This window comes from Schistocerca nitens, chromosome 5, assembly GCF_023898315.1.
Source record: "Schistocerca nitens isolate TAMUIC-IGC-003100 chromosome 5, iqSchNite1.1, whole genome shotgun sequence".
NCBI classification, from domain to species: domain Eukaryota; kingdom Metazoa; phylum Arthropoda; class Insecta; order Orthoptera; family Acrididae; genus Schistocerca; species Schistocerca nitens.
In genome coordinates, this window is record NC_064618.1 from 574,156,958 (window position 1) to 574,180,966 (window position 24,009).

The 24,009-nt window shown below is 38.2% G+C and overlaps 1 protein-coding gene across 1 annotated transcript in view; it reads left to right on the top strand.

Annotated features, from left to right (window-relative positions):
- LOC126260589 (atrial natriuretic peptide receptor 1-like) overlaps positions 1–15,194 on the top strand; it is a 940,475-nt gene extending 925,281 nt beyond the window's left edge. Inside the window, exons 7-8 of the mRNA XM_049957924.1 lie at positions 12,470–12,568; positions 15,061–15,194. Of these exons, the coding sequence (XP_049813881.1) occupies positions 12,470–12,568; positions 15,061–15,194 (233 nt within the window). The remainder of the gene's footprint in view (positions 1–12,469; positions 12,569–15,060) is intronic.
- Positions 15,195–24,009: the final 8,815 nt, after the last annotated feature.

The window sequence follows — 24,009 nt, forward strand, 5'->3', positions numbered from 1 at the left end:
AAAGTTGCATAATTTTAGTCAAAAATGACAAAACATAAAAATTGTTTTTATTGATTTTATTTCTTAAACTTATGATGCCTCATACAATGTAAAGGGCACTCAGTTTATGCACTCTGTGCTTTCATTATGGCTCCTTAGTGAAACAGTCTCACTTTGTGTTCTGGTTTCGACTGATCTACAACACTTACTGTACTTGACAAAAAATTTTGTTTGTCAGTTTGTACGGATGTCATTATGCATCCACATTAACTTCTTTTGTAAGAAGTTATATGTATTTCCTTTTGTTTAGTTGCTCTACTCATTTTCAACTAGTTGTATATATTATTATTTGTGTTGTTTTTGTATTTTTAATAGGTGCTCTGATGATGGGCTTTGCCCAAAACTAATCAATGCAATAAAGGATTTATTGCCATCTATATCTCCTTCATTTTGCCAGCATTTTTAAAGTCATATTTATGTTGGCTGTGAGTATGGCTGCATACTTCCATCAAGACTGAGTCTAATCTACCAGAGTGATGCATTCATCATTTGTGTTCTGCATTGGGAAGATGCCCTACATGTACTGGATAGGACCAGTTATGGTTGTGCACTGCATGGTTAGTAGATACCTGAATGCAGTTTAATGGATTCCACTGTCATGTGATTGGCTATTATCATGTGACAAAATGATGTCCTGCTTATAAATGACAAGAAGGGCTGGTACGGCAGTGCAGGGAGATATAAGTTCCTCTGTACACCCCAATGCACTGAATGGTGTGACAGTGTTGCCAGCTCCTTGTTTTCAAATATGTGTTTTCAAAATGCATCCAATCTGATTTTTCTAAATAAACTTTTGTCTTGAATTCAGATGAGGATTTGCATGCTGACCTACAAGTGTAGCTTTTTTTTCACCCTGTATATGACCATACAACATAAAGTACATCAGACCTTTATATAATTCTTTTATAAGAACAACTACATGTACCAATTGGTACAAGAGAAGTACAAGTAATTTAGAGAAGATTGATCTGATGTGTGAGATCAAGTTGGCCAAAGATTGACATCAGTGGCAAGTGAAGAGTTTGTGCAGCAAATGAATCAAGCCTAGCCAGACATTAGTTTATAGTGTCTGAATTCACTTCATTTATTCATTCATTCACTCATTCACACATCACAAATCATACTCCATCTACATCTACATTTATACTCCGCAAGCCACACAACGATGTGTGGCAGAGGGCACTTTACGTGCCACTGTCATTACCTCCCTTTTCTGTTCCAGTCAAGTATGGTTCGCGGGAAGGACGACTGTCTGAAAGCCTCCGTGCGCGCTCGAAACTCTCTAATTTTACATTTGTGATCTCCTCGGGAGGTATAAGTAGGAGGAAGCAATATATTCGATACCTCACCCAGAAACGCACCCTCTTGAAACCTGGTGAGCAAGCTACACTGCGATGCAGAGCGCCTCTCTTGCTCTCCACTTGAGTTTGCTAAACATCTCCGTAATGCTATCACGGTTACCAAATAACCCTGTGACGAAACGCGCCGCTCTTCTTTGGATCTTCTCTATCTCCTCCCTCAACCCAATCTGGTATGGATCCCACACTGATGGGCAATACTCAAGTATAGGTCGAACGAGTGTTTTGTAAGCCACCTCCTTTGTTGATGGACTACATTTTCTAAGGACTCTCCCAATGAATCTCAACCTGGTACCCACCTTACCAACAATTAATTTTATATGATCATTCCACTTCAAATCGTTCTGCACACATACTCCCAGATATTTTACAGAAGTAACTGCTACCAGTGTTTGTTCTGCTATCATATAATCATACAATAAAGGATCCTTCTTTCTATGTATTCACAATACATTACATTTGTCTATGTTAAGGGTCAGTTGCCACTCCCTGCGCCAAGTGCCTATCTGCTGCAGATCTTCCTGCATTTCGCTACAATTTTCTAATGCTGCAACTTCTCTGTATACTACAGCATCATCCGCAAAAAGCCGCATGGAACTTCCGACACTATCTACTAGGTCATTTATATATATTGTGAAAAGCAATGGTCCCATAACACTCCCCTGTGGCACGCCAGAGGTTACTTTAACGTCTGTAGATGTCTCTCCATTGATAACAACATGCTGTGTTCTGTTTGCTAAAAACTCTTCAATCCAGCCACACAGCTGGTCTGATATTCCGTAGGCTCTTACTTTGTTTATCAGATGACAGTGCGGAACTGTATTGAACGCCTTCTGGAAGTCAAGGAAAATAGCATCTACCTGGGAGCCTGTATATAATATTTTCTGGGTCTCATGAACAAATAACGCGAGTTTGGTCTCACACGATCACTGTTTCCGGAATCCATGTTGATTCCTACAGAGTAGATTCTGGGTTTCCAAAAACGACATGATACTCAAGCAAAAAACATGTTCTAAAATTCTACAACAGATCGACGTCAGAGATATAGGTCTATAGTTTTGCGCATCTGCTCGACGACCATTCTTGAAGACTGGGACTACCTATGCTCTTTTCCAATCATTTAGAACCTTCCGTTCCTCTAGAGACTTGCGGTACACGGCTGTTAGAAGCGGGGCAAGTTCTTTCGCGTACTCTGTGTAGAATCGAATTGGTATCCCGTCAGGTCCAGTGGACTTCCCTCTGTTGAGTGATTGCAGTTGCTTTTCTATTCCTTGGACACTTATTTCGATGTCAGCCATTTTTTCGTTTGTGCGAGGATTTAGAGAAGGAACTGCAGTGCGGTCTTCCTCTGTGAAACAGCTTTGGAAAAAGGTGTTTAGTATTTCAGCTTTACGCATGTCATCCTCTGTTTCAATGCCATCATCATCCCAGAGTGTCTGGATATGCTGTTTCGAGCCACTTACTGATTTAACGTAAGACCAGAACTTCCTAGGATTTTCTGTCAAGTCGGTACATAGAATTTTACTTTTGAATTTACTGAACGCTTCACGCAGAGCCCCCCTTATGCTAACTTTGACATCGTTTAGCTTCTGTTTGTCTGAGAGGTTTTGGCTGCGTTTAAACTTGGAGTGAAGCTCTTTGATTTCGCAGTAGTTTCCTAACTTTGTTGTTGAACCACGGTGGGTTTTTCCCATCCCTCACAGTTTTACTCGCCATGTACCTGTCTAAAACACATTTTACGATTGCCTTGAACTTTTTCCATAAACACTCAACATTGTCAGTGTCGGAACAGAAATTTTCGTTTTGATCTATTAGGTAGTCTGAAATCTGCCTTCTATTACTCTTGCTAAACAGATAAACCTTCCTCCCTTTTTTTATATTCCTAATAACTTCCATATTCAGGGATGGTGCAATGGCCTTATGATCACTGGTTCCCTGTTCTGCACTCACAGAGTCGAAAAGTTCGGGTCTGTTTGTTATCAGTAGGTCCAAGATGTTATCTCCATGAGTTGGTTCTCTGTTTAATTGCTCGAGGTAATTTTCGGATAGTGCACTCAGTATAATGTCACTCGATGCTCTGTCCCTACCACCCGTCCTAAACATCTGAGTGTCCCAGTCTATATCTGGTAAATTGAAATCTCCACCTAAGACTATAACACACTGAGAAAATTTTGAAATGTATTCCAAATTTTCACTCAGTTGTTCTGCCACTAATGCTGCTGAGTCAGGAGGTCGGTAAAAGGAGCAAATTATTAACCTAGCTCGGTTGTTGAGTGTAACCTGCACCCATAATAATTCACAGGAACTATCCACTTCTACTTCACTACAGGATAAACTACTACTAACAGTGACAAACACGCCACCACCGGTTGCATGAAATCTATCCTTTCTAAACACCATCTGTACATTTGTAAAAATTTCGGCAGAATTTATCTCTGGCTTCAGCCAGCTTTCAGTACCTATAACGATTTCAGATTCGGTGCTTTCTATCAGCGCTTGAAGTTCCGGTACTTTACCAATGCAGCTTCGACAGTTTAAAATTACAATACCAATTGCTGCTTGGTCCCCGCATGTCCTGACTTTGCCCTGCACCCTTTGAGGCTGTTGCCCTTTCTGTACTTGCCCAAGGCCATCTAACCTAAAAAAACCGCACAGTCCACACCACACAACCCCTGCTACCCATGTAGCCGCCTGCTGTGTGTAGTGGACTCCTGACCTATCCAGCGGAACACGAAACCCCACCACCCTATCGCGCAAGTTGAGGAATCTGCAGGCCACACGGTCGCAGAACCGTCTCAGCCTCTGATTCAGACCCTCTACCCGGCTCAGTACCAAAGGTCCACAGTCAGTCCTGTTGATGATGCTGCAGATGGTGAGCTCTGCTTTCATCCCACTAGCGAGACTGGCAGTCTTCACCAAATCAGATAGCCGCCGGAAGCCAGAGAGGATTTCCTCCGATCCATAGCGACACACATCATTTGTGCCAACATGAGCGACCAGCTGCAGATGGGTGCACCCTGTACCCTTCATGGCATCCGGAAGGACCCTTTCCACATCTGGAATGACTCCCCCCGGTATGCACACGGAGTGCACATTGGTTTTCTTCCCCTCTCTTGCTGCCATATCCCTAAGGGGCCCCATTAAGCGCCTGACATTGGAGCTCCCAACTACCAGTAAGCCCACCCTCTGCGACCGCCCAGATCTTGCAGACTGAGGGGCAACCTCTGGACAAGGAGCCATGTCCAGCCGAAGATCAATATCAGCCTGAGACAGAGCCTGAAACCAGTTCGTCAGAGGAGAGGCCTTCCGTTCAGCCCTCTGGAATGTCTTTCACCCCCTGCCACACCTAGAGACGACCTCCCACTCTACCACAGGTGAGGGATCAGCCTCAATGTGGGCAGTATCCCGGAGAGCCACAGTCGTAGTCCGATCGGGGGATGCGTAGGACGAGCTGGCTATCCCCGACAAACCCCCATCCGGACCCCCACAGTGATGCCCATTGGCAACAGCCTGAAGCTGGGAGCGAAGGGATGCCAACTCAGCCTGCATCCGACCACAGCAGTTGCAGTCCCTATCCATGCTAAAAACTGTTGTGTAAAGAACGTCTGAACTAATCTACAGAGAGCACAAACAATTCGACACAAAATTTAAATGGTTATTAAAATACAAGATTGCCTAGTAAATGCAGTAATGCTGCTACTTGCGCACTGCTGACACTGCTCGGTGGCGGAAGAGACTATGCGATTTTACACTATTGGTACTAAAATGTGACGCTACAACTCCCTAATGCTATAATACACCCGAAATTTATGAATTAAACAATGCAAGTACCAAAAACACGCAAAGAAATTAAGAATTAAACTATGTAACAAATAAGTGAGCTAGAAGTATACGACTCTGCTGGCAGCTGCTTATCCAACGACGGCAGGGAGCGCACTGGCTGTGACCAACTGACACTAGCCATTCAAAACAAAAACAGAAGACAGACGACTACGCGAATTTACACTATTCAGGTACTAAAACGTGATGCTACAACTCTCAAATACTATAATATGCCCGAAATTTATGAGTTAGACAATGCAAGTACCAAACACACGCAAAGAAATTAAGAATTAAACTATGTAACAAATAAGTGAGCTAGGAGTATACGACTTTCTGCTGGCAGCTGCTTATCCTACAGTGGCAGGGAGCACACTGGCTGTGACCAACCGACAACCAGTCAATCATTCATTCATACTTTGCATTCATAAATCCCATTATGAAGGACTGTATTTCAAAGATGAGGAGTGAATCAAGCCATACTGTAACAGCAGGCCACTTCTGTAAAGTATATTAAAAATCAGTTGCAAATAGTGTTAATCCAACATTTCTGTAATCATCAATGTAACTGATGAATGTCTTCCCAAATATTTTCGGGTAAGTGTATGTCAGTACAATTACAGTGACTCTAACTTTGTGCATAATGAGAACCCAAAATGTTGAATAGTGATTAGAATACTTAGCAGTTGTGCTCAGTGTTAACATTTCTACTGTGTTACTAAGATTACAGTGAGGAATTCATCAACAAAAGAATCCTTATAATGGAACAGTAATTTCTTTCTACTCTTCTGAAGTAAAACAGCAACCACAGCAGTCTATGTATCCCCCTTCTCCTAACATGCCAAAAAATTACAAGAATTACAAAAAGAATGTGGCTATATTCATTTAGAATGAGAATGGTGTTGTTTTTTGTTGACTTCAAGCAAACATGGACAGTAATCAATGAAACTGTATATTTTGAGACATTGATGAGGTTGTGTGGATCCATTTTAAAAAAAATGAAGTGTATTGTTTTATTACATGGCACCTTACTACATGTTGGTCATCATCTCAACAAATTCTTTCACTAATAAAAGAAAGGTAACTGATGACTTCCCCAACCACAAAGATTTTACATACATATTTTTCCACGGTTGAGAAAGTGGCTAGATTGACAAAATGTCATTGCACATACGGAACTGCACGGTGTTGTGATGATGATGCAATACAGACAAGTAGAAATATTTTGCAGAAGGGACAAGAAATTTGTCACACCATTATGTCACATGTCTCAGTTGCAAAATTGAAAAATAATTGAAACATGTACATACTGTACCTTTCTGATATTCCCACTTCTTTTGATTTCCATTGATATTTGTGTGTGAAGTAAAGATAGTTGTCATATTATCTTTCTTATTATATAACATACTATCAGAATTATATTCTCTCCCTGTATATCTTTAACAGCTACACAAATTTGTTTTTGGGTAAGTTTCACCTTAAGCAAAAAATTGGTTTTTCCTCTTTTGTACCCAGATATGTTTCGCTGAAGTTATAGTATCGTCATTGGGCTTTCTGTTTTCTTTCTATTACATAACACGAAAAAATTGCTTTTCATTATCTGTAGGTCTACATATAGAATTTCAGCTTTTAAGTAAAGTATTGGCATTTTATATATTATAAAATATATATTGTATACTTCATGAACTACATGAATTTTTCACAAAAAACTGGACTACTGATATCTTATGAAAAAGTCAAATATATGGAAAGACAGCAAATCCCCTTTAACCACAAAACATGGTAAAATTGCACAACCCTGCTATTTTAAATACCTCAGAAAAACTATACAATCCTCAGGATTAAACTGAATCGCCAGTGAACAAAAAATCACCAAGCTCCAGAAGATGCACGAGCTAACATGGATGCATTACAACAAGAATTGTATTTCAACTGATGCAAAATTAAGGCACTATAGAACAGCAATTCTTCCAGAAGCAATCTACACAGCTGAAACAATGGTGATTGACGGTCATTCAAAAATTAGAGTAATCGAAAAGCAGGAAAGAAAAATTCTCATGAAGATTGATGGGGCAATCAACAAAAATGGCATTTGTATGAAGAGACCACAAAATGAGCTCTATATAAAGACCAACACAGTAACAGACGAAATCAGAAAACGCTGAGCCAAACTTTATACACATATCTACAGGATGGAAGACTCCAGAACAGCAAGGAAACTTTTTAATATTATAACAATGCAGAAGATCAACATAAAAAATCTCAAAGACGGCACTGAGTGCCTGAATAAAGTCACAAGTGTGAAGTTTGCAGAAAGAACATCACACCAGCCTGGTAAAAAATGGACAGAAGAACAGAAGAAGGAGAATTCTGTGAGGATGAAGAGTCTTTGGATAGCAAAGAAGAAAAATATCCGGAGGTGCAATTATGAATTCAAGTTCAATCACTCTCCTTAAGGTGAACAATCGTAATAACAACAATAATAATAATAATAATAATAATAATAGACCCCGTGGAGGCCCGGGAAAAGAATAGGCCTCCGGTATGTTCTGCCAGTTGTAAAAGGCGACGAAAAGAACAAACCACTAATAGGGCTAACTCCCCTTTTAGTGTGATTAGTTGGTTCAGGACAGAACTAAAGAAGCCTCGGACAAGCGCCGTCATGGTCGGGGACGACGCTTGAACCCTATGCCCACCCACAATGGTAACGACACTGCTAGCCAACTGGAAAATGATTTAAATCCAAATAGAGGTGTTTTGCGATATATGCTTCCTGCAACCACCCTAGAAGGAAAACAAAGACAGAGGATGAGACGGTCAGATGAAGTTAATTGACACCTCATGTTCTGTTATTACCAAGCAACAAACCTAGGAACCAACACAACTGGATACAGATCACAAGTATACACAACATTTATTATCAGATACCCAGAATTAAAATTTTTAACAGAACAACAACTAGCTGATCAGATCCGTGTAATAATCAAAAATAACAGGATACCCCAGTCAGAATTAGAAAACATCAAACAACAAGTACAACAAATACTGGAACAAAATAATGTGCAATCAGAAGAAGAAGAAAATACAGTAATGGACTCAAACATCCCAGAGCAAACAAACAAAGAACAACACGCATCAATTAAACAATCAGAGGAAAACGAAATCTTAAGACAGCCACCAGAACAAGCACAAATAGAACTCGAAGTAACACACATGTTAGATATAGAAGAAAAATTTCAGCTGACATATATAGAATACAAAGACACAAATACAGACATTAGACCATTCTTGCATAGACCGCCAAATAACCCACAGGTCGAAGCAACAATGAAAACTATCAATACAATCATACACGACAAAATAAATGAAAACACAACTATGGAAGAGTTACAACTACTGGTTTATATAGGAGCACTCACTACACTAAATATACACACTAGGCAGAGATCAGAACCAACCAACACACAGAAGAAACCCACAAAACCAGCATGGCAACACAGACTACAGATCAGAATAGAAAAACTGAGAAAAGCCATTGGACAGCTAACACAATTTATAGGAAATGAAATGTCAGAAAAAAATGAAAAAGGTTAGGTAAAATCTCACAACAAGAAGCGATAGAGCAATTAGATGAAAAGAAGCAGAAATTATAAGCATTGGCCAAACGACTTAGAAGATACAAAAAAAGTGAAAATAGAAGGAAACAAAACCAAACATTCAACACAAACCAAAAGAAATTTTACCAGACAATAGATAACACACACATTAAAATAGACAATCCACCAAACATAACAGACATGGAACACTTCTGGAGAAACATATGGTCAAACCCGGTACAACATAACAGGCATGCACGGTGGATACAAGCAGAAACAGATGCATACAAGATGATACCACAAATGCCTGAAGTGATAATTTTGCAATGTGAAGTCACCCAAGCAATTAATTCTACTCACAACTGGAAAGCCCCTGGAAAAGATAAAATAGCAAATTTCTGGCTAAAGAAGTTCACCTCAACACATTCACATCTAACTAAATTATTTAACAATATGAATATAACAGAGGGAAACATTCCACGTGGAAAAAATATATCTAAAAAGAAAGAAAGTGATGAGACTTACCAAACAAAAGCGCTGGCAAGTCGATAGACACACAAACAAACACAAACATACACACAAAATTCTAGCTTTCGCAACAAACGGTTGCTTCGTCAGGAAAGAGGGAAGGAGAGGGAAAGATGAAAGGAAGTGGGTTTTAAGGGAGAGGGTAAGGAGTCATTCCAATCCCGGGAGCGGAAAGACTTACCTTAGGGGGAAAAAGGACGGGTATACACTCGCACACACACACATATCCATCCGCATATACACAGACAGTTACATTGCAGTTACATTGCAGACCCATACACATTCCCTGATACACTTACACATGGAATATCTTATCTGAAACCTAAAGATCAAGCAGACACAGCAAACCCAGCTAAATATCGCCCCATAACATGCCTACCAACAATATACAAAATATTAACTTCAGTCATTACACAGAAATTAATGACACATACTACACAGAACAAAATTATAAATGAAGAACAAAAAGGCTGTTGCAAAGGAGCACGAGGATGTAAAGAGCAACTGATAATAGATGCAGAGGTGATATATCAAGCTAAAACTAAACAAAGGTTGCTACACTATGCATACATTGATTACCAAAAAGCTTTTGATAGTGTACCCCACTCATGGTTACTACAAATATTGGAAATATACAAAGTAGATCCTAAATTGATACAGTTCCTAAACATAGTAATGAAAAATTGGAAAACCACGCTTAATATACAAACAAATTCAAATAATATCACATCACAGCCAATACAGATTAAGTGTGGAATATACCAATGATACTCATTAAGTCCTTTCTGGTTCTGGTTCTGCCTTGCTCTGAACTCACTATCCAACATGCTAAATAATACAAATTATGGATACAATATTACTGGAACATACCCACACAAAATCACACATTTGCTATACATGGATGATCTAAAACTACTGGCAGCATCAAATCAACAACTCAACCAATTACTAAAGATAACAGAAGTATTCAGCAATGATATAAATATGGCTTTTGGAACAGACAAATGTAAGAAAAATAGCATATCAAGGGAAATACACTAAACAGGAAGATTACATATTGGATAACCACAGCGACTGCATAGAAGCGATGGAAAAAACAGATGCCTATAAATATCTAGGATACAGACAAAAAATAGGAATAGATAATACAAATATTAAAGAAGAACTAAAAGGTAAATATAGACAAAGACTAACAAAAATACTGAAAACAGAATTGACAGCAAGAAACAAGACAAAAGCTATAAACACTTATGCTATACCAATATTGACCTACTCATTTGGAGTAGTGAAATGGAGTAACACAGACCTAGAAGCACTCAATACACTTACACAATCACAATGCCACAAATATAGAATACATCACATACATTCAGCAACTGAAAGATTCAGATTAAGCAGAAAGGAAGGAGGAAGGGGATTTATCGACATAAAAAAACCTACATTATGGACAGGTAGACAATTTAAGAAAATTCTTTCTAGAACGAGCAGAAACTAGCAAAATACACAAAGCAATCACTCATATAAATACATCGGCTACACCACTGCAATTTCATAACCACTTCTATAACCCTTTAGATCACATAACATCAACAGGTACGAAGAAAGTAAATTGGAAAAAGAAAACACTACATGGCAAGCACCCGTATCATCTAACACAGCCACACATCGATCAAGACGCGTCCAACACATGGCTAAGAAAAGGCAATATATACAGTGAGACAGAAGGATTCATGATTGCAATACAGGATCAAACAATAAACACCAGATATTACAGTAAGCATATTATTAAAGACCCCAATACCACAACAGATAAATGCAGACTTTGCAAACAACAAATAGAAACAGTAGATCACATCACAAGCGGGTGTACAATACTAGCAAATACAGAATACCCCAAAAGACATGACAATGTAGCAAAAATAATACATCAACAGCTTGCCTTACAACATAAACTTATAAAACAACATGTTCCCACTTACAAGTATGCACCACAAAATGTGCTAGAGAATGATGAATACCAAATTATACTGGAACAGAACCATTATAACAGATAAAACAACACCACATAACAAACCTGACATCATACTCACCAATAAAAAGAAGAAATTAACACAACTAATCGAAATATCCATACCCAATACAACAAATATACAAAAGATAACAGGAGAAAAAATTGATGAAAAATACATTCAACTGGCTGAGGAAGTCAAGGACATGTGGCATCAGGATAAAGTTGACATTATACCAATTATACTATCAACTACAGGAGTCATACCACACAATATCCACCAGTACATCAATGCAATACAGCTACATCCAAACTTATATATACAACTACAGAAATACGTAATTATTGATACATGTTCAATTACCCGAAAGTTCCTAAATGCAATATAACGTATACCGTACAGTTAAAAGGAAGTCATGCTTGATCAAGGTCCATGTCACTTTCCATTTTTGACCAGACATAATGTCTGAGAAAAGAAAGAAATAATAATAATAATAATAATAATAATAATAATAATAATAACGTATATTGCTTAGACATATATAAAAAATTGTTTTGTTTTCAAACTTGTGAATCCTTTACTTAAAAACTTGGATTCTATATGTACAACTACTAAAAAGAAATTTTCCTGTTATTTAATAGAGAAAAAAACATTGATGATGCTGTAACTGCAACTAAATATATCTTGGTCAATACTAAGAAAAATTTTTGTTTTGTCCAGCTGGAACCTACCCAGGAATAAATTTATTTATAAGCAAACATGGCTACAAGTGTGAGCTTCAATCTCAAGGTGAGTTATACCAAAATTGTCACTTGTCATCTTGACAGATAATTTATTTATTGTACAAGTTTAAAAATGTATACAACTGCTGCCAGGTGACATAATATCACTGTTTATAACAGTCATATTTCTGTTTTACTTTAGTTGTATTGTGATCTCAAATTTATCTGACTCAGTGTTATTGCGATATAATGTTTGACCAAGTTACAGGTGACACATATTACACTGTTGGGCAGTAGTGGTTCTGAAATAACTACCTAAACTTTCTGTCCATCTGACAGTATCAGTGTACCAAATCAACATTTTTCAATATTAATCAAACAGAGACTTTTATTGACAGGTCCATGTGTTGCTGGTGTTGTGGGTCACAAGATGCCTCGCTACTGCCTCTTTGGTGACACTGTCAACACTGCTTCACGTATGGAGTCCCATGGCCTTCGTAAGTGACATAGATTAAAGTATACTATTCAGATTATTGATGTACATTAAGGTTGCTTATAAACTGAAAGATTCTTCATGAACACCAACACAAAAATCATCTAATTTTTGGTTCTATTATCTTACATTCTCTGTTACAAGTTTTCCATATTCAAACATTTATATTTGTTTAGTTTTTATACACAAAGGAATAACTCAAAAATGAATGACACTGGTCTGCACCTCCATTGCAATGATACAAAGTCAGAGACCAATAAAACTTTATCACTTGCCTAATGTCAGTATTTTCTTCAACCATAGCACGTCACATTAACAACTTCTGCAGGCTACAGCATTGAATCAAATGAACTTTGTGTTTATACATGTGGATGACATTCTGGATCATTTCAATTTGTGTTCAGAATTCACCAGAACTGCCAACTGGATGAACAGTATAAGCATATTTCCTAGTAAAATAATAACATGACAGTTATATAAAGAGGCTGGGAAAGAAATTGTGTGAGAGGAGCCATTTCATGGAATGAGATATGAACTTATATCAAAGTATGTCACAAAGATGAGCACTTAAGCCTTCCAAAAGATGTCCTTTGGAGGAATTTACAGCTGACAGGCAATAACACAAAATACAAATATATCATATTCCACAGCCAGTGTAAATCATATTAAAACAATTAGGGCACACAAAAACAAATAAACTTATCAAGTAGAACATTATGACCAGCAACCTACTATCGGTATAAACCCATCCAGGCAATAGCAGTGTCACCTGATTAGGAATGACTGCTAGTCAGACACATACACACACTGGGCATGTAGTATCAGTATCCATGTATAGAATGGGGAAGGCACACAATCTATTTGAGTTTGTCCGAGGGCAGACTGCGATGTCCTGGAGGCTTGGCATGACTATTTTGGAAACTGCGCTACTTGTTTGCTGTTCAAGGAGTGCTGTGATGAGCATTTTCAAAATGTGGTGAAACCAAGGTGAAACTACATCCACACATCATGGTGTCGGGTGGCCAGCCCACATTACAAATGTCAGACATCATAGGCAGGGCAGACTGTCAGTAAAACAGGAAAAGAAGTGAACTGTGGCAGAACTAACATCAGATTTTAATGCTGTGCAGAGTGCAAGTGCATCTGAAAACACAGTGCACAAAACATTCCTAACAATGGGCCTCTGCAGCCGACAGCCCATGCATCTGCCAAATTAACACCACGTTATTAGCAACTATGAGTGAAATGGACACATGACCATCAGTACTGAATGCTGTTGCAGTGGCAGAGCACTGCATGGTCTGGTGAGTCCTGATACCTTCTTCATCATGCCAATGGGAGGACACAAATCCATCATCTTACAGGGAAACAGCTCCTGGATGCCTGTACTGCAGTAGGTGACAAACTGGTGGTGGCTCCTTTATGCTCAGGGAAACATTCACATGGGCATCCATGGATCCAGTGGAGCTCATGCAAGGCACCATGATGGCCAAGGAGTATTGTACAGTGGTTGCAGACTACATACATCTCTTCATGACAATCATGTTTTCCAATGGCAGCAGAATTTTTCAACTAGACAGTGCACCATGTCACAAGGCCAGGAATGTGATACAGTGGTTCAAGGAACAGTGGTGAGCTACAATTGATGTGCTGGCCCCCCATCTTGCCAGACATGAACCCAATTGAAAATATCTGGGATGTGATTAAATGTGGAGTCATAGCTCATCCCCCCCCCCCCCCCAATTTACAGGAATTAGGCAACTTGTTTGTGCATATGTAGTGTCAATCCCCTCCAGCAAACTACCAAGACCTTATTACCATATTGCCTCCATATCATGATGTGTTACTGCTGTTATCCACGCCAAAGGTAGATATAGCAGCTATTGAGTAGGTGGTCATAATGTTCTGGCTGATCAGTGTATATCATAGAGCCAGTTTCAATCATTTCAAAACCCTACTGGGTGTATTGACACACCTCATAAAATACTAGAATACTACAATAAGCAATGTTTCAGTCATGCTTCAGCTGTCTTCCTCAGGATATAGAATGATTTAGCTGGAAAATGGGAGTGAGGGTTTTGGTGGAAAGGGGTGCTTCAATACATTGCACTTCTAACAGTGTCATCAAATTAATAACTACATAAGGGTTTTAATGAGAAGCACACACAATGTTTTCTGCCCTTCCATGGTCATTCATTGCGCTCTGCTCAGTGTACACCCATGCTACTGTTCTGTAATTTTTATCACTTGCTTTCTACACTTTACTTTAAATATATTTTAAGAATGATACAATTTTGGTATTACCTTCATAACATGTTGCAGACTGACATATTATTTTTTATATTTTCAATGATACTTGCCAAACTGACTTAAACAAAGAGATGTGTTGCATCTCTGAGTGATGAATTAATGAAAATCTTGATTTATGTGTCTGTTCAGTTTGATATCGATACCAGCACAAATTGTCCTAATAAATTTAATTGTTGCTTGTTTCAGCTCTAAAGATCCATGTAAGCCCTAGCACTAAGGCAATTCTCGACACTTTTGATACATTTGAATTGGAGCTAAGAGGCGAAATTGAGATAAAGGTATGCATGGCTTTCTGTTCAAAAGTCATCAGAATTTGTTAATTATATCAAATAGTTGTTTTACATGGTCCAGTCAAATTAGTGTGATCACCACTTATGTTTGGCACCAATGTGCAATAACCACTCACAGACAGCAGGTGGCAGAGCTAGCAGTGGAGGGTATATAAAGCATTTCAACGGGGGGCATAAAAAACAGTGCAGTCATTGTCATCATCCAAAAGGACATGATCATTCACTTTCAGGCCATGGGCTGAAATGGCTAAGTTTCTATACTGTTCACTTGTTGCTGTGTTTAAATTATGTGTTGCATGGCAAAATGGTGCTATACAAAACTGGCACCAAGGCAATTGCGGTACACCATGGACCATAGGTGACAGGAGTGGATGATGGCTGCAGAGATGAATATGGTCAAACAGATGTGCAACTGTTTAGCAACTGACTGCCTAGATGAACCAACAGGCTACCAACAGTTTCTCCTCAATGACCATCCAGCAAGCATCACTACGTACAGGCCTCCACAGCAGGTGCCTGGTTCATATACCCATCCACTGAGTGGCAACAAGTGGTCTTTGCAGATGAATCACATTTTTTGCACCCTTGGACAGATGGCCATTGGATTGTTGGAAGGGTCAAGGCTGGAGGAGGAAACATTATGATCTGGAGAATGTTGTCATGGAATTTCCTGGTTGACCTTATCAATCTGGAAGGCAAAATGTATCAACACAAGTATACATCTATTCATGTGGACCATGTCGACCCCCACAAGCAGTTTGTTTTTCCTTGATATGATGGCATCTACCAGCAGGACAATGCAAAATGTATGTCCATGGTATGAAGAGTTCTGGGATGAGTTTACAACACTCCCTTGGCCACCAAACTCCCTGGATTTAAACCCAGTTAAGATTCTATGGGACTACCTCATTCAGACGGTTCATGGAATGAATCCTCAACTGAGAATTCTAGCACATCTGGCTGCAGCACTGGGGTCAGCTTGGTTCCACATCTCTATCAGTACCTTTGAGAACTCCACTCACTCTCTTAATGTGTGTCTCTCAGTGATCCACACTGCAAAATGTTGTTATTCAGGCTTTTGACAGGTGGTCATATTAATATGATTGGACAGCATATTTCTGAGGCTTTTTTTTTCTGAGTCATTAGTCTTCTGACTGGTTTGATATGGCCCACCATGAATTCCTCTCCTGCACCAAACTCCTCATCTCAGAGTAGTAAGCCGGCCGAAGTGGCCGTGCAGTTAAAGGCGCTGCAGTCTGGAACCGCAAGACCGCTACGGTCGCAGGTTCGAATCCTGCCTCGGGCATGGATGTTTGTGATGTCCTTAGGTTAGTTAGGTTTAACTAGTTCTAAGTTCTAGGGGACTAATGACCTCAGCAGTTGAGTCCCATAGTGCTCAGAGCCATTTGAACCATTTTTTTCAGAGTAGTACTTGCAATCTATGTCCTCAATTATTTGCTGGATGTATTCCAATCTCTGTCTTCCTCTACAAATGTCCTACCGTCTTGTCCCTTCTCCTTGTCAGTGTTTTCCACATATTCTTTTCTTCTCTGATTCTGCACAGAATGTCCTCATTCCTTACCATACAAGTCCACCTAATTTTCAACATTCATCTGTAGTACCACATCTCAAATGCTTTGATTCTCTTCTGCTCCAGTTTTGCGCACAATCCATGTTTCACTACCACACAATGCTGTGCTCCAAACTTCCTCAAATAAGGCCTATGTTTGATAATAGAAGACTTCTCTTGGCCAGAAATGCCCTTTTTACCAGTGCTAGTCTGCTTTTGATGTCCTCCTTGTTCCATCCTTCATTGGTTATTTTGCTGCCTAGGTAATAGAATTCCTAAAAATTAATCTACTTCATGACCATCAATCCTGATATTAAGTTTCTCACTGTTCTCATTAACTCCAACTTCTCATTATTTCTGTTTTTCTCCAATTTACTCTCAGTCCACATTCTGTACTTGTTAGACTGTTCATTCCATTCAGCAAATCCTGTAATTATTCTTCACCTCCATCAGAATAGCGATGTTATCATAAAATTCAATAATTGATATCGTTTCACCTGAGCACTGTAATCAACTAATGTTCAGTTTTTGGTAAGTATGCTTACAATGCGAAGAGAAGCAGATCTGTAACTGAACTGTCAGATTATCTGTCTGCCATGTAGAGGACACTAAGATTAGTCCCCATAAACTCCAAAGAGTATTCTAATGTGCAAGGTCTAGTATGGTGATCAGGCAGCCTCATGAGGACAACTTTGGATCTATTGTATTGAATGAGCAGCTACGGTCTAAAAACCTGGTATTAACAATTTTATGAGCCCTTCCAGTAAATATTAGGGAAGAAAATAAAGCTATTTCTTGCATTTCATTGTCCTACGAGGACAATAATAGTTTTACAAGGTTAATAAATATTTAAAATACCACAAACAGAACTATTGCTGGTAGCAGCACAGCTTCATGTCACACTGTGGTACTCTGTCTGGATACCAGTATTAACATTGTTTTTATGTATTAGTGAGAAGCCTGAAAATGATGCATACCAGACTATCACAACTGATCCTTTATTCTAATTTACTCACGATATCTCTATGTAATCCTGATGTTCTTTAAGATACTGACTCATTTCGCAATAACATGTTGTGCTTACCAGACTATCACACCTGATCCTTTAATTCTAATTTACTCACTATATCGCTATGTAATCCTGATGTTCTTGAAGATACTGACTTATTTTGCAATAACATGTTGTGCAGATCTCTCTGCTCTTTCTTAAACAGCCCTGGTATCTGACATACTTTCTCAAGAATATTTCCTATCTTACATCCAGAAATTTCTAATTGATTATCCTCTTAAGCCCTCTCTTCTGTCCATTCATTGCAGCCTACATCCATGAATCTTAATGGAAATTCTGTCTCTTATTTACTTATGTGATCTACAAAAGATACCATACGCTTACCTTCCCATTTGAAACAAAACACCCTTTTGAAAAATTATGTTCATATCTGTTCCATTTGAAAGATCTGTATGTACCAATAAGTATACATTTAACCAAGGGATGGTAAGAAATTGAAAATCTAAAGTACAACTATCTATGCTGAGTAGCAAAATAGTGTCCTATTTTACAGCCTTGATTAACTTCCCAGTTGCCCCAATGACTCTTGATTGTGACTGGCCTAGTTAATAGTTTTATCTTTATATTTTCTTTCTTCCTTCCTGTCTTTATGGTGCCCTATATCCACAGCCAGATACCAGATTAAGACTGATATGGTACTTCCCCAATTTGGTGGAGAACCGTCCACATCTGTATATACACTACAATAATTGTGACTGAGTTGTCACTCCCAAAGGTATTTTAAAGCTACTCCAACCCTCCTCTCCCCACCCCACCCCCCACCCCCAACCTCTCTCATCACCTTCTCCCCCCCCCCCCCCCCCTCGCTGCCCTCCATCCCACCTCAGAAAGGAATCTGTATACCATTTCTGTCTATGTCTAGCATAGCATAATCACATTGTCAAATTTGATATCATTTCCAAAGTGTTTGTGCATCAAGTACCTGAGGCAAAGCATGAGAACTAGCTATTCACCTCAGTACATGTGGAAAACTGCCTAAAATACCACATCCAGGCTGGTCAGAGCACCACCTCCCTAGACAATGCTTCTATTTCATCCTTTCAATGCTCTCTGCTAACATTTTGCACTGAGTAATTTCTCTCGCCATCAGATTCTTCCATTGCTTAAATACAATTCCCTTGACACTTCCTTCACATTGTGCTTGCTAGATCATAATTCAGTAAATTTAGTGGTATTATTTGTCTTAGTAGTCTCTGTAAGTTTTCTAAATGCATTACAGCAGTTTTAATACCCAATTTATTATCCAAGTACTTAATTTTGTTCACCTATAACTGACAAAAGGATTTTGTACTTCTTTTATGAGGATCAAACTTCCAGCCACCCCAAAACTGACTCAAAATAGTCTGCTGTTTTTCTTTCAGTTAAAATTACCCCAATAATCTGTTCCTAAACTGAGCAATTATTTCACATGAGTTGGCCACATCAGCAGTAGTATACTTAAAACAAAATCTAATTACACTAAATTAAAAATACAATTATACAGAAAGTCTATGAATTACAATAATTAATATTATATCAACTCACATTCATTTTCCTTGTTTTGATGTCAATATTGCCAGCTGCTAAAATGTGAGAGTAGTTCTTATGCGGAGCTCTGTTTGGGAGGTTCTAGGTGAGAGCTAGTAAAAATTCTTACATATGTAGAAGTCATACAGAGGTCATAGAAAAAACAGTTTAAACTGAAAAAAGGCAATCCTTCAATTACCATATGTTGTCATCAATTCTGTGTGAACGATGGACAGCAAAGTGGAAAATGTAATGAATAGATGATACATGCAACTGTAGCTTTGATTGTCAACAGTATATGGAGGTGATAGAATGAAGGCTATCATAATTGGATGACATTGCTGCCTGGTAAACCTTCTGGGGTATAAGATCATGGTCCAAGAAACCCTTCTGTTCATAACGTTTCATCCAGTCCTGTGCTAGACATCTTCAGAGGCATTTCTCATCCATTAAGTCCTATCAACAAGACTCAATGGAGGAGCAACACCTCTGAAGATGTCCAGCACAGTTCCAGATGAAATGTTAGGAACAGAAGAGTTTTGTGAACCATGACCTTATACCCCAAAAGGTTTACCAGCAGCAGTATAAGTAGAATTTGATTCCTCAGATTTATAAATGTTCCACATATGTTTCTGGGATTAAGAATAAGAGATCTCAATGTGTACTTCAAAAGCACATCTAAACCAGATCAATACTCAACTTTAAAACTGTTGTGCTTGCTGAATTTTTCAGTCTTAAAAAGTTAATCTGTAGGTATGAGTCTAACACATACGTGATTGTAGGTGAAAAATAGTGACAAGTGACAAGCCCCCCTATAAGCATCGGCTGTTACATGTCTCTTAAGGGAGGACTTTGTTTCTTTGTTTCATGAGCATGTGGGAATATATTCTCAACTGGATGCACACCACTTCTCCACACCAAATTTGAAGATTCCTTCTACCTTATTGAGATATTTTTGATCATGCAAATTGTTATTTACTAATGATGCTCTACTAAATCAATTACAATGAAGTTCTAAAGCTATACCCTTGACTTTATTTGTATCTAGTTTATTCTGAAGATGCTCCTTATGTTGTAAACATTTATTCTCCAATAGTTTCTACTTCTACTTTATAGGTAAAATATGTAACTCCTGGTTCACAGCCACATGTGTAACTGCAACCATACTGCAGATCAACTAAAGTGAATTTATTATGCAATTTTTTTATGACATGAGGGATGCACTGAATTTTCTAAATAATACTTATCCCATGAAACTTTTCCTTTTGGGAGGACTAGAATGAAGTGCACTCAGCCTTGTGATGCCAATTGAGGAGCTACTTGAGTGAGAGGTAGTGGTCCCAGGACATGAAAGCTGACAAAGATCAGGAAAGCAGCATGCATTTTTAATACAAAATTTCATAAAGTGCTGATTTTGAACCATTACTTTTTAAATATGCCAGTTGTTGCTAAAATGCTTAGTTATTTTAGTTGCTACCCTTTACATAGACTTCAGTGCTAAAGTTACATTATTTAGTACAACCAACTATCTAACGAACAATGTCAAAGATTATTATCTACTGAACTATTTATGATTTCAGTAGTTGTAAATTCTTAATCCTTTGCAGTATTTACTATGACCAGGACTTGTTTTTACTAATTCCATCACAACCTTGATTCCATCAACTACCACTTTATATTTCCCAATGGAGAGGCCAATACTTGCATTTTTCTCTCACACAGGAGATCAGTCCATAAATGCAGTCCAGAACCAGAGACTCAATTATTAGGAAAGTGTATAATGTTGCAAAATTTCATATTTTAATTGGTATATGGTCCTGCTGTGTCACATTTCACAATCTGGTGCCAATTTCTCCCTGAATCCAGTGGCTACTTACAGCCAAGGTAAAAACATCAGTGCTTTCACAGACCCCGTTATACAAGTCAGTGGATATCACACTAGCTGCAACAACTTTATCTTGTATAAGCAAGGTTAGAATATTCGCTACATAAGCACTTAATGGAAACTGTGATATGGAATGTGTCAGCTGTCACATTTAAATGTATTGGAGCATAGATTTCCCAAATGTCACGTCCTTTATTACACTTAACGAGTGAGACTATTTGGTAAGTGCCCCTACCACATTCCTCAAATACCAGTACTGGGATTACAGTGATGCAGTTAGTTTTCAAGACTGGAGGTGGACATACAGTTTCCATCATCTGTCACATTTCTACTTGGACTCAGATTACTCCAATTCTGATTCTGCCACTGGTGAGTAAAATTATAGTGCATATAACTCAGATTATACCAGTTATTGTGACAGTTCTGCTTCTGCTGATTGAAATGATCGTTGTTTTCTGTCATTTATTATTGTTAAGGTTATTACTGTGTGCTCTCCCAGCACATCCTGCTGACCAGAATGATTGCCACGGTGATTTCGCTTTCTGTAAATGTTATCATTGTTAATGAACCTTCCACTCTGCAAAGAGGCTCTTGTACCCTCATGAGTCAAATTTGTATAACATAAAATAGACATGAATTCGATGTTCAGTTCTGATACATTGATCAATTTTTCTCAGATGTGTGTGGGCATTTTTGTGTTTAATATTCTCACCCACATTCTGGTGCAACAAAGGATTGTCCCAGTACCTTGTCTTACCCAAATACTTCTCAAAATACTTCCTGGGAGACTACATTCACATGCCTGCAATGGTTCTAGGTTAAAAATTTATTTACATAACAATTCTTGCACTCTGGAAAACAAATATTTGGCTAGAAGACCTTTTCAACTCATCATATGCTCTACAGTATTCAGCTACTTCTGTAGTCCATAACACAATGTTCCCCTGATATATCCTGTGGCAAAGGCTATTCTTTGTGCATCTGTCCAGGAATGTGGTCTCGCTCCATGAAAAGTTCTTAAAACTACCACAGGGTGAACATTCTTTTTATCTGGTTGCAAATACCTGAAACTACCTATGTCAAATTAAACTCTCCTCCACCATCATGGAAGTGAAGTATGGTACAACCCCATATCACATGGTGAATTATGTGAGGATAGGATTAACAGGTTAGAGTGCACACACTTTGTCTTGTTCAGCATAAGTTTGGTAAAGAAATATTCCTTGGAGCCTTGTGCAGCTGATTTCTCATCATGTACTATTATGTCTTGATCTAGTTTTCTGGTTGCTTTACCCAATTCAGTCTCCACCTGGATGTTAGGTTGATTATGTCACAGTGACATTTCACTAAAAATTCTAATAATAGCACCTTGGAATTTTGTGCCGGCCAACGGAGAGATTTGTTCATCCTTTTAGACATCCAAGAAGCGATTTCTTTGGCTAACTGCTTTTTTTGTCATTTGAATTGCTCATTTATTCTTCTTGTTGATCAGTAAAATCATTCAATTTATTTGAGAGCTGCTGAACAGTTTTGGATAAATCAGACTACATCTGTTAACCTCACTTATTTCCCCTGATAATGTCTACACAGCCTCAGATATGCTTATGTGAGATACTTTTAATGCTGGTTAATCATCATTAATTCCTCACCAAAGCATCATACATTGTTGGAATTTCAGTGATCTCTAACGTAATAGTGACATCTATTGTAGACAGTCCATCCTGTTTTTTAGACATCACATCAAGTTCTGTAGTCACCGTGTTCTGTTACCTTGTAAATTCACCTAAATGACTTAATATGAAAGACATTGTGAAAGACACCATCTCTAATTTTCTTTATAATGCAGCTAATGGATCTGTGGAGTGATTAGCCTGCATGACATTCCCTTCTTCTTCAGCGTTATATTCTTCTACTACATTATCTTCATGAGTCTCCAAGTTTAACATCAGTGCCCTTGTTCTTATCACACCATGGAGCTGACAAACCTTTGAAACTTTCAGTCTCTTCCTTGTTAAAATAAATAAGTACTGCATTAAATTCCTTATCATCATCTTGTGACAATGATTGTTGCATCATAATATGGCATTTAGAAAAAAAGAAAAGAAAGAAAAGCGTACTATCTATAGACCTCTAATCTCATTGTTGTGGCAGCACGCAGATGCCCCTTTCTGACTGCATAATACTACTACCAACTTCATTTAATTACTATAAATTATTAAAAACTATTATGGTGAACTCTGAGATATTGTAATTGAGCACCTGATACAAGCAAGTCAATATGAAAATGCATAAATTGCCATTTGTGTTTGTTACTCTACTGATAAACTTCCATCTTCTCTTGGTGTGCTATTGGTTTGATCTTTACTGGTTTTCTTTCTCCACTCAAGTCCCAATTAGTACAGCTTCATCAAAAATAAAATAGTATACTCTTTAGTTTATCCAATATGTGAAAGTTAAAATTTTGCCTCTTCAAACAAGCACCAGTTATAATCACTAATTTATTCAGCAAACAGAATATACTGTGATATATCTGCATGTCCTATTCAGTGAAAAACAATTTGGCTTCACAACAAGCAAAGCTGAATTTAGTTTCTGAAAAATTACTCCACAGTGCAGGTTCAATAACCATAAGAACACTAATGATCATATACAGATTCCATAATGGAATCAACCAAATAGAAATTGTATAATAGTATATACTTCCCATAATATATACTCTTTCTCTGACCACCAAAATCCATTACTTTAGTAACTCTTTTGAATATTTCAACATCGGGGTTAATTTTGTTATGAACAACAACTTGAAGAAGTTATG